The sequence below is a fragment of the Hordeum vulgare genome, chromosome 7H (genome assembly GCF_904849725.1).
Source record: "Hordeum vulgare subsp. vulgare chromosome 7H, MorexV3_pseudomolecules_assembly, whole genome shotgun sequence".
In the NCBI taxonomy this organism is placed as follows: domain Eukaryota; kingdom Viridiplantae; phylum Streptophyta; class Magnoliopsida; order Poales; family Poaceae; genus Hordeum; species Hordeum vulgare.
In genome coordinates, this window is record NC_058524.1 from 7116814 (window position 1) to 7134132 (window position 17319).

The 17319-nt window shown below is 49.2% G+C and overlaps 2 protein-coding genes across 2 annotated transcripts; one reads left to right on the forward strand and one right to left on the reverse strand.

Annotated features, from left to right (window-relative positions):
- Nucleotides 1–10956: 10956 nt before the first annotated feature.
- LOC123409272 (glutaminyl-peptide cyclotransferase-like) lies at nucleotides 10957–14346 on the forward strand. Its single transcript, XM_045102219.1, has 11 exons — nucleotides 10957–11271; nucleotides 11371–11427; nucleotides 11762–11797; nucleotides 11908–11972; nucleotides 12101–12164; nucleotides 12708–12825; nucleotides 12907–13004; nucleotides 13511–13581; nucleotides 13717–13744; nucleotides 13858–13912; nucleotides 13993–14346. Exons 1-11 carry the CDS (start codon nucleotides 10957–10959, stop codon nucleotides 14100–14102), a joined length of 1017 nt encoding a protein of 338 aa, XP_044958154.1. The 3' UTR covers nucleotides 14103–14346.
- Nucleotides 14347–14821: 475 nt separating this feature from the next.
- LOC123409273 (30S ribosomal protein S13, chloroplastic-like) lies at nucleotides 14822–16947 on the reverse strand. The gene is made up of 3 exons (XM_045102220.1): nucleotides 16728–16947; nucleotides 15402–15638; nucleotides 14822–15192 (listed from the first exon to the last, which is right to left on the reverse strand). The coding sequence occupies exons 1-3, from the start codon at nucleotides 16866–16868 to the stop codon at nucleotides 15055–15057; spliced, it is 516 nt and encodes a 171-aa protein (XP_044958155.1). The 5' UTR covers nucleotides 16869–16947; the 3' UTR covers nucleotides 14822–15054.
- Nucleotides 16948–17319: the final 372 nt, after the last annotated feature.

A 17319-nucleotide genomic window follows, 5' to 3' on the forward strand; every position in this document is an offset into this window, starting at 1 on the left:
CATGTGAGGGAGATAGGGGTTGCCTGGAAGCAAGTGCATATGATGGGCACACTACCTACCGCATGGCCCACCTGTCCGTCACATGTTTGTTCCTTTTCTTCAGTTCATAATGGAGTACAGTACAGTACAGAACAAGATAATTAAGGCTAGTAAACTTTTCTTGCATGAGCTCAACTCAGCAACCACCAACCACATAAGTTTGTTTTTCACTCACTGGAAAGAAAAACGAATTGTTTTCATGATGTCAGTGAGATGACATGATTTTTTTTTTTTATCTTCTTCTTCCCAGCAGAGTTTAACTGAACTGAGCTGTATTCCTTGGAGGTAGTAATCATCTGGGAAGTTGAACATGTGATTGATGAGTTGAGATTACCATGTGAAGCAGCACACGTATATATGCACCAAATATATACAACTGTTTTTCTTTTCTTTGTCTCGGTCTTCTTTCTCCGGTCAGCTGAAAACAAAATTGATATGTCAACAAATATATATATTCTTCATAACATTAAATAAATGGAACTTGGACATTTCTGCATATTCTTCTACACAAGATTTCTAAGCTGTGAGTTGTAGGTGTATATGTAAGAGGATTAATCGTCAATGATAGCGCTAGTTTTCTTAAGAAACAAAGGAACTGAGGAGCTGGACATTGAAAAGAGCAGGAGACACGGTCAGTCACCAACATTATACATGTATTTCTTTCATATCTAAAGAGCCCGGGAAAACCGCGTCCGGGCCGCCTCCTGCTAGGGCGACTCCGGCAGAGATCCACCCCGCTCCCGGGCCGCCTCCTGCTAGGGCGACTCGGGCAAAGATCCACCCCGCTCCCGGGCCGCTTCTACCGCATCCTCCCCTCCGTCGCCGATGGATGAAGCCATCGGGCGAAGTCCCGGCCGGCCGATGGCGGCGGTGGAGGATCACTTCCCTTCCGCATCCGGATCTGGTGAGGCAAGTCACACATCGGTGCTCGGGCGCCTCTCCCTGATCTGTGTCGCGGCGGGGCGGCTCGCCTCCGGCGATGGTGCAAGGCGGCGGCATGGTGGTGGGCGGAGACGACGAAGTTGCAAGGCGACGTGGAAGATCGGGTGGTGCGGGCTGCTGGGAGCGTTCGCGTGGTCATGGCGGCCATGGTGGCCGTGGTCGACGGCTCCGCGGTGGCGGAACGTGGCCGATGGCGGCGGCAACGTTCGGCCTGGATCCCGGGGCGGCGGCCCTAGACGGTGACGACAGGTGAAGCACGGGTTGTCCGCGGCGGCATGGCGTGGTGCACTCCCCATCCAAGGCGGATCTGCGCGAGCGATCTTGTGTTTTTTTACTACGGATTTGTTCGAATCAGAAACGGTGAAGAGCACGCGGGATCCATCTCGGCGGCTCTCGCGGTGTGGTGAGGTGGGGTGGGAGCCTTTCTCCCAGGCTCTAGTGGGGGCACACTTAGGCAGTGGCCAGTGCGCCAGGGCTCCTACGGTAGCAATGCTGTCGTGGATGGTCGCCTGATTTAGGCGGCTAGATCTGGGGCTTTGTAGGCGGTCGGGACGGTGCACAGCTTGTCGGGTGGATTTTTTGGGACGGATCCGGGTGAAATCCTTGTCTTCGGCCGTTGGCCGGAGCCGGTGATGACGGCGCCCTTATCGTTTTCCCTTCATGAAGACATCATCAAGGTGAAGCTCCCAAATCCACCCAATACCTCCGGGGAAACCCCAGATCAGCAGATCGGATGACGGCGGCACTCTTGTTTCGTTTCCCCCTTGGGGGTGTCATTCTTGGATGTGTACGCGGGCTCGAGGGACAAGTGGATGACATCTTTGATGGAGCGGTGCTTCATCCTACATATTCATGGTTGTGGATCTCTGCGGCGTGGAGCAGTGGAGGCTCAGCATCCGATGTGTGGCAATGGACTCGCACAGGAGGATGACGTTGTGTGGCTTCGTGGTGACGTCGATGATAGAGAGGCCTGGCAAGGTAAATGCGTCAGTAGCTGCTTTGAGGATGGATCGATGGAAGACGGAGGTGACGGCCCTTGCAACGTGTACGTTGGTGCCCATTGGGAGTGCGCTGGACCGGTGTGTCATCCAATCCAAGCGTTGTGGCTTGGAAGAGGCATTCGACTAGATGTTAGGGGTTTGGTGCATGTCTGTTTGGTATTTGGCCCTGGACATTCGGCACCCCTACATCATGGGGATAGGTGTAGCGACATGTGTTGTCAACATGGTGGCTTCAGGCGTATTGATGTATTACTTTGTAAAGGTCTTGATGAATAATTAATAAAATAAATGTATGTATCATCCAGATGCAGAGGCCGGGGGTGCATCCTCTTTTTCTAAAAAAAATACATGTATCTCACCAAATATGATCATTATTATTTACTTTAGCATTTAGCAAAGGCTTTAGAAAAAAAATCCTTTGTAAATTAGCTAGCCAGAAAACGACAGTTGAGGAGTTGAGATTTTCATGTGAACAGGCCCATGCACGATTCAGCTTGCATCACACGATTGGCCTTCATATGAGCACTAAATAAATGAAACTGTCTTTGTCTTGGTCTTCATTCTTCGAGCCCGCTTCATACAAAATCTATATGTCCATTAGCAAAAGAAACTTCTCTTTGTAATACGTACTAAATAAATGGAATCTCGACATTTTTATGTATTCTTCTAGAGAAGATTAAAAGTATGTGGTTACAGCTAAGCCGTGAGTTGTCATGGTGTAAAAAGGTTATAATCACCAATGATAACCTAGTTTTCGTGTAAACAAAGGAGTTGAGGAGCTGGTAGGCTTAAAGAGTAGGAGAAAGTGACACTGTCATGACTCATCAGAGATATGGTCAGTCACAAACAATATATATATTTATCTCTCCAAAGATGATCATTACTATCGACTTTATCATTAAGCAAAAGCTTCTTCATCTTTTTCCCCTTTGTCAATTAGCTAGCTAGAAAATGATAGTTGCCATGTGGTGGAGTTAATTAATTAGGCACACTATGTGGTTGCACGTCCTTGAAACTACAGGTGTTTGTCTTGTTGCTTTGAGCTGTCAGACACGGCTGCATGTTAGATCATCCGATTGCTAATGTTGTTTATCAGATCCCGTATCCCCCTGACAGGTTTGTCAACGATTTGGGTACTGATTGTGTCTGATAATTCTGTACTAGTGGCCGTCATTAGGGTTTAGGGAAAAATTATTCAGTTTGGTACATACTCCTATATGGTTGGGATGAGAATGGGAGAGATTAGTTTGGTATTAAGAAAGTAGTAAATCAATCCCCACTCCTCCATCCCCCTCCCCTCCCCGCCACCGGAGACGGCCGTCGGTTTGCCAGCACCGGCACCGTTGAAGGTGGCGGCGGGGATCTCGGTGCTCCGTTCCCCATCGGAGGCCTATTTACATAACTTTAGCAAACTGCAAAGCTATGATCTGGAGGACCCCATTTATTCAGAAATAAATATATGTTCTATTTCCGAAAGTTGTATGTTGACTGCAAAGCTAAGCAAATTTAGGAAACTGCGGCTGAGCCTATTCAGGCGTAAATTGTCTGCCGTCCAGCCGCATTTTCTGTGTCCGATGGATTAAAGTCTTGATCAAGCATAATGTAAGATGTGGAGGAACTCGAACTCTCAAGCTCTGAAAAATCCCAGTTGGCAATCACTCGACCAGCACCCTCTCTCTGCCACACCGTTATCACTCGAACTCTCAAGCTCTGAGAAATCCCCAGGCTTTAACAAGGCTGCAACGCCAACACACACTGCTTTTGGCTGCTAAGTGCTGGAGAAACAAACCATGAGCAGCGATGCAGATTACTGGCAAATTTGCTGCCTCTGCTCTTCAAAAGCCCTTTTTTACTTGCTTGTATCTTTTCCTGAACGTCCAAAGCAACTGGGCGCTGCACATGTAAAACTGGACTTGTGTCGCATTTGGGTTGGGCGTGCAAAGAACAGGAACGCATTTCTGCTCTCACGCATCGGCCCCACGGGCGGCTGGCCACACCCAGCGACTCCCTCCTCCAGTCCCCTCTCCTCCCCCTTGCCATCGTCGTCGGCTCGTGTCGCGGGCCTGGCCCAGGCAATGCTGGCGGCGAGAGCCCCTGGCACTTCCCCTCCAGGGGCTCCTCCGGCGCGGGATGGAGCAGCTCCGGGTGGTGCTCTTAGGCGGCGGTGGTCCTGCACGGGCGGGGGCGGGCTCTAGGCGACGGTGTCGTAGTTGGGCTACATTTGGGTCTTGGCGGGCCGGCGGCAGGTCATGGGTCGGTGTGGCACTCGGGAGGTGGTGACGGTGCGTCCAGCTGGTGGTGGATGGCGCCTCGGTTGCCGGCGTGTATCAATGCGGTAGGCGGGGCTTTGCGGGCCCAATCTAGGCCCGGTCGTGCCCGGGTGGCCTGGTTTGCCTCGGTTGCCGGCGTCCGGACGGCAATCCATGTCGATGCTGCAGGAAAGGGCCTCGACGCGACGATGGTGGAGGTGGCTCCCTCCCGTGCGGCTCCAGTGCTCCCGCCCTCGCCGTTGGACGCTCCTCGGCTCTTATCTCCTGACCTCGTGGTGGTGTCCGTAGCGAGGCGGCGTGGATGGGTCCAAGACTATGGTGGCGCGTGCTCGCGGGTGGCAAGATGGTTGTATGGCTTCGGTTCGGGTGGCGGTGTATGGGGTGCGGGAGAAATCCAGCTAGTTCATCCGGCTTCGACGCGGTGACGCCTGAGGGTGTTGCCATTCCTTCCTGAAGGGCGTCGGTGCTTCCCATCCTCTGCTCCATGTCGCGTGTCTGGGAAACCCTAGGACATGCCCGGGCAACAACGTCGTTGGCGTCGCATTCCTTCTTGGAGGTGTTGTTTAGGTACGCGACGATTCAGAGCCATGGCGTGTGGAGGGACAAAGACGGAAGGCGCGATGGTGGTGGTTCATCTGTGCTTGCCGAGCTGTCGTTGTTGGCATTTATTTTTTCATTTTTTTTCATTTGAGCTTGATGTGTTGTTTGCCCCAGCAGTTAACTTTTAATCCATATGATCGGTGTTTTATAATATAAAGCTAGAGGAAACCTATTTCGTGAGGACAACAAAGCCTATGAGTTTCCATCGTGCAAGAAATTGATCACCAATGGTCACCCTAGTTTTCTTATAAACAAAAAGAGATGAGGAGCTGATTGCGCAAAAAGAAAAGAAAGAAAAAGAGACGAGGAGCTGGACAGCTGAAAGAGTAGGGGAAAGCGACACTGCTATGAGACCAACATTAATTTTAGTATCTCTCCATATCCAAACATGATTATTGTTGACTTTAATATTTGGGAAAGCCTTCTTTCCCCCCTCATCAGTTAGCTAGAAAACGATGGTCGCCATGTCGTGAGATTAATTAACTAAAATGCAGGTACGATGCATGTGGCTGAACGTAGACACATTATTGTACTATAGCTTTTGGCTGGTTTCTTTGTGCTGTCAGTTGTGTGATACAGGGGCATGTTAGATCATTCAAGTGCTAATGTCCTTTATCAGATCTGATATATCTCTGTCAGATTTGTAAACGACTATGGTTGTTCGTATTGAATGTTCTACGTACACTAATTGACGTCATCTCTAAAATGAAAACGAATTATTTTGGTTTTTGATGCATATAGTTAGGATGAGAATGGGAGAGGTTATGTTAGCTAGTACTCATTACGGGAAACAACAGGAAGCGTCTCTGCCGTCAACTTTTCATCGGGCAAACGGTAAAGAAAGGATTTGCCCTTATTCGTTGAAAATAACACAAACGGCAAAGATCTTTGTCATCTGCGTTTTTTCACTATAGACGGCAAAGGTTACATTGGCTGCAAAAAAATTAACACACGGCAAAAAGATCACTTTGCCGTCTGCAGAAAATAACACAGACGGCAAAGATCTTTGTCATCTGCGTTTTCTTACTACAGATGGCAAATAGCATACTCCGATGTCTGTAATATAAAGTGAAGACGGTAAATACTTTGTCGTCTTCATTTTATATTACACACGGCAAAGTATGTTCTTTGCCGTCTGTAGTACGAAATCGTAGACGATAAAGAAGAAATACTGCCCACGGCTCGAGCACACGGATCGGTGACATGACAAAATCAGATCCATACATCCAAAACCAGTGCCCCACGCCCCACCACGCTATCTTATCCTCACACCCACCCCACACACGATTCCCGATTCTCTCTCTCTCTCTCGTACCTTTCTCTCCCCCTCGATCCAGAATGCATCAGGCCCCGTGCCCGTCGCCCCTGCCAGCAGCCGGCCCTGGTGTCGTGTTCCATTGCCGTGGTCTCCTTCCCCGTCGCCCCCGTCGGCCACTCGGCCTGGCCCCGTTCCCTGTCGCCCCGGTCGGCCGCCTCGCCTCGCCTCGTGCCCCGTCGTCCCCGGCGGCCGCCGGCAATGGCTCCGTGCCCCTGCCGGCCGCCGACTCCGTGTCATGTCTCCCCCGTCGGCCACCGGCACCGGTCCCGTGCCCTGGCGCCCTTGCTGGCCACTGTTATGTCACTTGTAATATGTTCATGTGTAATTTGTGTATGTTGTGAGATGAAACAACTTTTAATCTCTTCGTGTGTAATCTGTTCATATGAAATGAAACAGTTTTTATTGTAAAATTCATCCGTAGAGTTTGGAATAACAATTGTTGATGGATGTTTTTATTGTAAAATTCATCCATAGAGTTTGGCGCTTTCCTATTTGGGGTCGAGACCCGCCCCAATAGTGAACTGCTTGGTGGAGTCGTCCGGCGTAAAATCAACAACCTTGGTGTCGTCCGCTGGTTTGAACTTGAGGGGCGGCTCAGAATCGATAGTTGGCCTTTTGAGCGGCCTCATGTCTGCCGGGTCGACATGGGATTGGTGAAACTTGAGCTCCTCGGCCGCGCAAGCTGACTCGACATAAGCCGCATCTCCTTCTTCACACTCTTGGACTATTTTCTATCGCCGTGGACGGTGATGGGACCCTTGGGTCCATGCATCTTGAGCTTGAGATAAACATAGCATGGGCGGGCCATGAACTTGGCGTAAGCTGGCCGTCCAAACAGCGCATGATAGGGACTCTTGATCTTGACTACCTCGAACAAGAGGGACTCGCTCCTATAGTTCGATTCCGTGCCAAAAGCCACATTAAGCTTGACCTGCCCAATTGGGTACGCCGACTTACCAAGGACAATACCGTGGAAGACCGTGGATGATGGCATCAGGTCCTTCTCTAGGAGATTCATCCGCCGGAAAGTGTCAAAATATAGGATGTTGATGTTGCTGCCCCCGTTCATGAGGACTTTGGAGAGGGTGTATCCTCCGACTTGGGGAGCCACGACCAGGGCTAAGTCGCCAGAGTTGTCGACTCGGGGTGGATGGTCTTCCCGGCTCCATGTTATGGGTTGCTCTGACCAGTGAAGGTACCGAGGGAGCGTTGGCTTGGCTACGAAAGTTCTATGCTTCACCTTGTGATCCCGTTTACAGGTGTTGGTGGTGAACACATGGTATTGCCCGATGTTCAACTGTTTGGGGTTATTTTGGAACCCACCCCGATCCTCCTGCCGCTAGGGGTCTCCTTGCGGGGGGGGGGGGGGGGGGGTTGTTGGAATATTCCCGGTGGGTGGTACTGCTGGTTATGAACTTGGTATTGACCGACATTGTGCTGCGACCCGCCCCGTGGTCCTTGGTTGGGAAAACCTCCGAATGTGACCTGTCGTGACCTGGATGTGCCGGGTTGCTCCTGCCGCTGGCCCTGCTCGCCGCCTTCACTTCTTTTGACCGCCTCGGTCCGAAACTCTTGCATCACGTAGCAATCCTCCCACGAGTGAGTCGCCGGTCCATCAGCCGTGGCGTGCTACGGGCACGGGCCTTTAAGCATTTTATGGTAGTTACGTGGTTTCTTCCCACTAAAGCCCCGCTTCTTCTGACGCGGGTTTGCGTTGCCAGTATTAGTATTAGCAACGAATTATGTAGGACCTTCCTGTTGCCGCTTCTTGCCATGCCCGCCATGGTGGTTATTGCCCCGGCTCTGAAACTGGGATTGGCCTTTTTGTAACTCGCCCTTGCGGGGCGGCTCCAATTTTATCGTCGCCCTCTCCTGGATCCTTGGTGTCATCCGACTCAGCGTACCTGGTAAAGGCGTCCATTAGCTCGCCCATGTCCTGTACCTTTCGTTTAAGTCTCCCTAGTTTCAGCACCAGAGGCTCGTAATCGCAATTTTTCTCCAGGATCAACACCGCCTGAGCCGCCGAAATGCCTTCCGATGAATGGATAACTTTCGCAACCCGTCGGGTCCAATGGTGGGCCGACTCATCTGGCCGCTGGATGCAGTGCCGTAACGACGATAGTCATTGGGCGCTTGCAGGTTCCTCTAAAGTTCTTGATGAACCGCTCCTTCAGCTCCGCCCAAGTGTTGATGGAGTTAGGCGGCAGGTTTTTCAGCCAAGTGCGTGCCGTCCCTTCGAGCATCATGGTGAAGTATTTAGCACAGACCGCCTCGCTTACGTCAAGCATATCCATCGCGAGTTCATAGCTCTCGATCCATGACCCGGGCTCGAGATCCGGCGAGTAGTTGGGAACCTTCCTGGGCCCTTTGAAGTCCTTCGGCATGCGCTCGTTGCGCAAAGCCGACGTGAGGCATGATACTCCAATGTGTTTGCCTCCGTCGTCCAGGGGCGCAGGCGGCGACGGTATGTAAGCCAGGTAGGCCTGACCCGCCACGGCCGTTGGCTCCATGTGCCGCGCGGCCCGCGCTGCATCCACAATATCCCAGGCTCGTGTGTCGGGCATCCCGAGCGGATCGTGTTGGGGGAGCCGCCGCGGCCCGCTGGTCACTGCAGGGAAATCCTCGTGGCGACTTCTGGTGTGACTCGCCTGAGGCATGGAGTGGAGCCGATCAAGGCTATGGGAACACTGCGCGTGCTGAACCACGGCCGTTTTCAGCATCTCGATGGCGTTCCTAGCTTCTATCTCGGCCGGGGTGTTTTCGTAAATCGGAAGGGACTCCAGGTGGCGGGTCGCTGCCAGCACATTGTCGACGGGGTTTGAGAAGTGACCCCGTGGCGTCTGGAATCGAGTCGCATGGGCGTCCATGGGCTGAGCCGGCGGCAGATTGGGCGGTGGAACCGTTCCTCCCCTCGGGGCGGCTTGCAAAGGTCGATCAGGACCCGCCCCGGGGGTGCGCAGAGTGTCAAAAAGGCGAGTTGGGTGTAAGTCGCCCGGGACGCGCCCATTGTGTCTCCGTTGATGGACGGCGTCAGATACGCGCTGCTGTATCTCGAGCCGCCAGCCTTCGGTGTTCAGCCGCTCGGTCTCTGCGGCGACCGCAGCTCGCTGCGTCTCGATCCTGTCGGCTTCTGCTTCCATGTCGCGCTGTGGCTTGGCCATCGCCTCCCACAGTTTGGTTAGCTCGGCATTGACCGACTCCTGATTTTTAGATGTAATCGGGGTTGCCATAAGGCTGGCTATCTCCGCTACTAGTTCCGTCATGGTTTGCGCTGGGGGCTTGGATGTTCCCCCGGTCTCGTTATTGCCAGTCGGATTCTGATGAGGCTGGGCTGACCCCGCCATGTAGATGACGATTTGCCGGCGAGACCTCTCGAGGACTTCGGGATCCATTGCCAACGACAACCCCCCGAGCCGTCCTTCCTCAAGAGGGTGGATCGACTTCGTCTCGCCCATGGATGACTCGCCATCGGAATTGACAGGGGTGATCTCCTTGCCCGCCTTTTCGTCTTGCGTGCCACCTCCCTGCGTAAAACCGATGAAAACCTGGCGACTCTTGTTCTGCCGTGCAACGGGGAGGACGTACCTGGCGGCTCGACGATGTCGGTGGAGGTGTCCGGCTCAGGAACATGCGTCGCCGATGAAGACGTTGATCTTACCGAAAGGGACTCGGTAGCCAGATTCGACGGAATCGGCCTCCGATTCCCATAGCGAGTTGTCGATGTAGTACTTCCCGCGGTGGCTCTTAGTCATGATGCCAACCGCATAGCTTTCTAACCCTGATAGGGCTCCCTTCAAGAACTCAAATCCACCGTGCGCTGGCCCCACGGTGGGCGCCAACTGTCGTGGTTTTGTCACGACAGATGTCCTCGTGAAAGGACTTAGAGATGGAGCCATCGCACCTTGGTGGCGACTCAAAGGGGGTGAGCGAAAGCGAGACTCGGATTTACCCAGGTTCGGCCCCTCGTGAGGAGGTAAAAGCCTACGTCCTGCTTTGTGGTTTCGATTACAAGGAAAACGTAACTCGCCTGACCTAGCTCTCATTTCTCTCTAACTCGCCTGACCTTTCCCTGGGACTCGCCTTTATATACAGGTCAAGGCCCTAGGGTTTATAAAGTCATGTCATCCTACTGTTGGTAGCTTTCCTTATCTCTAAGTCGTCGTGTTCCCCATGATCAGGAGCTTCCTTGACGTTCCATCATCCGCACAATCTTTCTGAACCGCCCTACAACTCCTGGGCCATTGAACGCATAATTAAATGTGAGTCGCCCCTTTAATGACTCGGCCCATTAAGGACGGGTTACCCATAGATAATATCCCAACACTGTGGGTCATGTGATCGGTCGCTCTAACCCCACACAACACACTACGCCTACATGACATTCCAGTTTCATCAGAAATCGTCAAGATTCGTGCACATTAGAACATACAAAGATTAAAGCGTCAGACGAAATGTAAAGATGACACACGTGTGAGCGTTATCATTTCGAAAACAAAATAAATATACAATTTTATAAATGCAATCATCTATAATTTTATTTTATGTTAATTTACACTCTGAAGATAGAAATAAAGACTAGCCTGAACAACCAAACGTTAACGAAAAGCGCAAATGTGCGTGTCATACTATAAAATACAAAATTCAAATCATGAAGTTGTGGTTAAAACAGAAAAAGAAAACAAATTCAAAAGTAGGCATTCAATTCAAAAGTCAAAAACTTCAGCTAAGAAATCAGGAAGACGAACTCAAATCTAAATCCAAAGTGAGAATTTAGCGTTGACCCCAAATGACCGCCGGCTCCCGACGGAGGCCCCCGCCGCACCGCCGCCGCGCCTCCGCCATGGCGCCTTCCCCCCTCTCCGTATCCGCCCCCATCGCCACCGCCGCCCCGCCGCCATCGCTCCGCATCCGCCGCACGGCCGTCGCGGCCGCGGGCGCAGCACTCGCGACGCTCCTCCTCCTCGCCGCGGCCGCCGCCGTCTGGCGCCCGGCCTACCTCCCCGCCGCGCTCCTCCGCCGCCCGGCGCCCGTCGCCGCCGCCAGGTTCTACTCCTTCGACCTGGTCCGCGAGTACCCGCACGACCCCGAGGCCTTCACCCAGGTCCCGCTCCGCTCCCTCCTGATCTGGTCCGCTCCTCTGCCACGGGCAATTTCATCCTCGCCATTTTTCTCAGATCGCGTGGTCTCTTCCTCCTGGCAGGGCCTCCTGTACGGCGGGAACGACACTCTCTTCGAGTCCACCGGCCTCTATCACCAGGTAACGTCAACGTCAATGCGGACCGATCTCCTCTTGTGGATTTCGTTTCTTGCACCTCAGGATAGAAGAATCTGCTGCTCCAGTTTAGCGTGACAACAAAAATCCGTGCTTCACTTGAATTATTATTCCTGGCATGCCAAGGGATGAATGCTTCCTTGGTTGTATTCTCACAATTAATTACCTGTAGTGGAAAGAAACAAGTAGTAGCAGATCTGGTGTCACTGCCATGGATTTATTATGAGTTTGCAAGCTACATTTGTTTTTATTCACTTGCTTTCCTGGAACCAGGTCTCTAAGGCACTAACTAAATGCTTCTAATTTTGTTTCTGAGCAGTCGTCGGTCCGGAAGGTTGATCTTCGAACTGGGAAAGTACGTCAATTGCTTTGCTTTCCATATATGACATTGCACGCTTTATGTCTGTGGCAATGGTTAACCTACCCTACGCTGAAATCACTAGTTATTGCCTTGTCATTTTTCAGGTTTTAGATCAGCACCAAATGGATGGACAGATGTTTGGGGAAGGCCTAACGCTTCTCGGCGACAGGTAGACATACCTCGATTATACCTGACGATAGAAACCACTTTGTTGAATACGAATATGATGGCTCTGTTTACTTCTGTGGTCCTGTTAAGTCGCATTTCATTTGTTTTAAATAAAATTCTCTGTTGTAGATTGTTTCAAGTTACTTGGCGGAAGAATGATGGATTCATATACGACCGGTTTAACTTTAGCAAGGTAATGCTGCTGCCCCTGTTTCTGTTTTAGTGCATTTATAGATGATTCAGATTTTTTTGTTGTAAAGTCTCAGCTAATTATCCCCAACCCCCACATATCAATATCGATTGTCTGGTGATCTTCTGAAATATGGGTTCACAATCATTCACCTTGCATTTTGCTGGCCATGTTTGAAGTTATTCAGCCAGTTTACTTCGAAATTAAAGGTGCGACAATATTTGTTAAGCTTGTTTAGTGCGTACTCCAACCTTGATTAGGTTCTCATGGTGTATGGTGTAGCTGTCTTCTAGGTTCGAGCTATGCACATGGTATTTAAATACAAGCCAACAAATTGGGTACATACACTTTGTTACAGATTGCGTTTTAATTCCACCTGCAAGCTTCGAGCAACAGATGCGCAAATTTGTTAATATGTAGCCTTCAACTCTATTTGTTCAAAATTTGATATAGCAATTATTAGGTATTTAGATTATTCATTTTTCTCCTATCGTGGTGGTTTGTTGCTGATGTCGAGGTAATAAGTTAACGTGTTCTCTGCTGCAGCGTGAGAGTTTTACCCATAAAATGCGTGATGGGTGGGGGTTGGCTACTGATGGAAAAATTCTATTTGGCAGTGATGGTACCTCAAGATTGTACCAGCTGGATCCAGTATCACTTGAAGGTATATCCAGTAATCCACACGTTTGATATTCTATTAGCTTTGAGGCTTCATTTCTTTTGTTTGACATCTACGTTGATACAGTGACGAAGACAGTAACCGTGAAATATCAAGACAATGAAGTGTCCTATATTAATGAACTGGAGTATATAAATGGTGAAGTGTGGGCAAATGTCTGGCAGGTTAGAGCTATTATGCAGTATCTTAGTCTAACCATATTGCTTTCATGTGTATTAATATATATTTGTGAAGATCTGAAGGAAGAGAACATTTCTCTTTAGTTTATCTTAAGTGGCATCGTTTTTATATCTTTCGTCTAGACAAACTGTGGTTGAGGTTAACAAACTAACTATGGGGTGTGTATCAATTTTTACTGAGATGTACCCAAGCTTTATCCTGTTTTGTCCTTTTTCTAGTACTTGAAACTCCCAAATAGGCCAGTGATGAACGTTGAACTGGTCCAGATCTTTATATCTTAAAACAAAATTTGCTCAAATTTCACATGCCGATTCGGTATCTCAGGTCTTTGCATGATTAGTTAATGCCATTTGTGTTTGAGTTGTGTTTTCCATGTAAAGTATGATCATACTCAAGTAATATATGATCCAACAATACAATGTGAACTGCCTATGAATATGCTAGAATTTTCTGAAGTGCAACTCTCAGTATTGAAAGCTATGATGCGTAGACAGATTGCATAGCTAGAGTTTCCCATGAAGATGGCGAAGTCATGAGCTGGATCTTTCTTCATGAGCTGAGGTAAGCCCCTAGTAGAAATGACTGTTGTTGTTCTATGCCCATTTCTTGCCATCGAGTTTCCTCATAAAATTGTTCTGTTTGTGTATTAGTGTCTGTACTTGATATAATAATCGATCCTTGTCTCTGATTTTGCAGGCAGCAATTGTGGAATTCTGGCAACACGGTGAGCAATCTATCATGGTTCATTGCGTAACTGCAGTTGTACACTCACACAAAACGTAGTCCAAATCCAGTATCAGAAGTGGCATGACGCTAAAAATCTGTTCCATGTTCCAGGCAATTGATGTTTTAAACGGTATAGCTTGGGATAAAGAAAACAACAGGCTGTTCGGTGAGTTAATTTGAACTCGTCCTACAGATCGAAGCCTACGAGGTTCATCTCCAATTAACCCTTTGGCTCTACTACCACAGTGACCGGGAAATTGTGGCCAAAACTTTATGAGATCAAGCTACGCCCGGTAGATGGGCCGCCGGACGGGTCCGTGGAGAAACTCTGTCCAAGGGCAAGCTTTTATCGCTGAGAAGCGTAGGATGTTGAGCATATGATGCCGGCCTGATCGGTTCGAGGCAACCAGCCGTTCAATGGTAGAATTTTGTTGTGATAGTTGTATAGTCATGTATGTTTTCCAGATTTTTGTTGCGATAGTTGTTGTATAATCGTGTATGTTCTCCACTGAAGTACAAGATGTATCCTCTGTAAAGACGATTCTGCTACGAACAGCTTTAATAAAATGATAAAATGCATAAGCAGCCAGAATTTCAAAACACTCACCAGTAATACTGAATTTATATGCCTTTGAGATTTCCTATGGTAAAATAAAATGACAACGGGGCGCTACTCCATTTGAAACTTTGCCTTCCCGTGATGCTATATTGAACTGAATCGCAAACCTGACGATTGTTCACTTGTTAAGTCTATTGGTGGCGGCGCGACTTTGCTGTGATATGATCTTCCCCCTCAGATGCACCGAAGAAAATACAGCACACTTGATGCAGACATGCTTTTATGGTGACCATGCATTGAAAACCCATAACACTCTTACAATGCCCAGGAGCCATGAGACCAGAGCTGATCTTATCAAAGTAAGAATATGAGATACGCATGTTGAGGCTAAGACGGGATATGTTAGAAAAACACTCTTATATCATATCATACGAAAAACAAGAAAAAAATGACTTATTTCTATGCTCCATGTATGATGGACTACAAATAAAAAAGCAAACATAAAGTTGAACCAGCTTTAAAGAACCGAAGGGGATATAAAAGGGCCAGTGGCACAGATTCACAGATATCCGATATCAGCATTGAGATGCTTTTATTTTCACCTTTTCAGCACTAAAATGAACAGTAGCACGGTAAATGTCGATTAACAGTACCACGGTGATGCAGTACAAACCAAACCAAGAAAGGGGCTAAATAATGGCAGCATGACTAATTATTCCTGGGAGGGTCGCGAACGACTTGTTGGCAACTCAAGCCCTCTTTTCCTTGCGAGTCCTGCCATTGGTCTTTGTTCTTTGGCCACGTACCGGGAGCACATCCGCGTGCCGGATGCCCCTGTAGCATCTAATCCCTTCCAATCTCTCGACTGCCGCACTCTTAAACCGTCTCTGTATAGCATTTCCAAAAGAGCACAACTCAGTATTTCCATTTCTTTTGGTCGATCAAACTAAAAATGACAGATACGCCTAGGATTAGGAAGGCTTAGATGAACCAGACAGGTTCCGGGAAATGAGTTATAACCATGTCATGACAGCATTTACATAACGACATGCACGGGATAAATCAGATTGGCAAAAGGACCAGGGGGATTACTTACTAGGTCTGCTTCAATCATGTACTTTGCGATCCCCTCACGGAGGGCCATGATCTCCTCCTTGGAGAGGTCCTTGGTGACCTTGTTCTCTAAATTGAGCTCTGAAAGGATCTGGCGGGCGCGTGCCCGTCCAATGCCATGGATGGACTGCAGCGCGTACTCCACCCTCTTGTCGTTAGGTATCACAACACCACCAATACGAATGGAATCGATGAACCCACCGTGACCGAAAGCTCCGTCCTGTCAAGTGCACGATAAAAACAAGAATCGAGTTACCAGCATGTGATTGTTGTTACTAAAAAAGGCAAATTTATCATATGCAAAAACTGCACGCATGTACGTGGGAGGAAAATCTGCATCTCGGCTGAGCACAGGAATGAAAGCAGTTCGTTTGTGAGTGTCACCAAGCTGTGTCTGACCAAGGTCACACTGAACTTGCTGAGGCAGCTGATTGAAGGATCAGTTAGCGAGTTTATAAATGTACTAGCAGTCCCATCTTGTAATACGATGCATCAGTTGCATCCTAGCATTCGCTGCTGGTAAGAGAGCAAGTGTGTAAGCATCTGATGCTGGTTAGAGAAGCATCGGTTGCTTGTAAGCATGTGTTGCTAGGTACTGAAAGGAAGGGTATGTGACATATCTGGTGTTTGTCTACTCTGTTTCCTCTGTTTGTCTCTCTGCTCTTTGTGAAACTAGGAGACAAAACATGTGTGTGTTTGTGTGTGCGTGTGTCCACCAGAGGAAGCGAGAGGTCGAGAGAGGGGAAGGGACATTGTCATTTGCAGGATTAAAAGCATGGCATTCACACTGCTGTGCAAAAAAGAAAAGAGAAAATCACAATCAGGACAGGGTGTTCATAGTTCAGAAGCAAACATCCCCACGACCACTAATTGTGCAAAGCATCCCCATTCCACAGGAAGCCCCCTCTTCAATCTAACACCCGGGGAAAAACAATGGAGTTAGCTATGCACACAAGAGAAGCAGCAAACAGCATACAGACCTAAAGCCAGTGGAACAGCGCACTAGAACTAGCCCTTTCCGAAGATCATAACTAAGATTGCACGTGAAGATTGTAGTAGGAGGAGATACGCTTGGGCATTTATCCACCGCGCTTATCCATGTGGCTAGTAAGCCCTGAGCGCAACTCTCAAAGAATCTACTCCGCTAGTTCATGCGCCGATTACTGTCTGTCCCACCACTGTGACGCTGATGGCTGATGAGTTGCATGATGATCATCTGGAGGCAGAAGAAGATCCAGAAGAAGAAGGAAGACAGACAGACTGACACCCAAGGAAGGAAGCGTAGCGGGTTAGGAATAAAGACAAGCACCTGGCGGGCAAGCAGGCAGGTCGACCCGCTGGAGATTCCCCTGGCGGACCGGAGAGGAGAGATCGGAGCTGACGGCGCTCTCCCGGCGAGGCGGCGCGCTATGCCGCGGGCAAGGGACGGCCATGCGCGTGACTGCTGCATGCTCTCGCCGTCGAGGGTCGACCGCCGGTGGTTGAGGGATGAATGAAGTTGTGGGGAAGCAGTGGGGCCAGCAGTTGCGAGAGCCCCTCTTTTTAGTTGTTAGTCATGCATTTGAAAGTTGTTAAATTTGTATAGCAAACAGTGTTGACCATGTATACACAAAAATGTGTATAGAATTTTGTCGTGTGTTAATCTTGTAGTTGAAAGATGTTAAAAATGTGTATAGAAAGATATTAAATTTAAATTTTATAATATTGAACATGTATTAGAAAAATATTATTGACATATGCAAAAAATGTAGAATAAAAACCAAATGAAACAAGGAAACTCAAAGAGACCACGGTCCGAATCCTCCCCCCCCACCCCCTGGGCGGGCGTGAGTGGGCTAGCCTATTACTGTTAAGGTTTGCAACGAGAGTTCTTATGGTCTCGTTTAATGCGAGAAATAGTC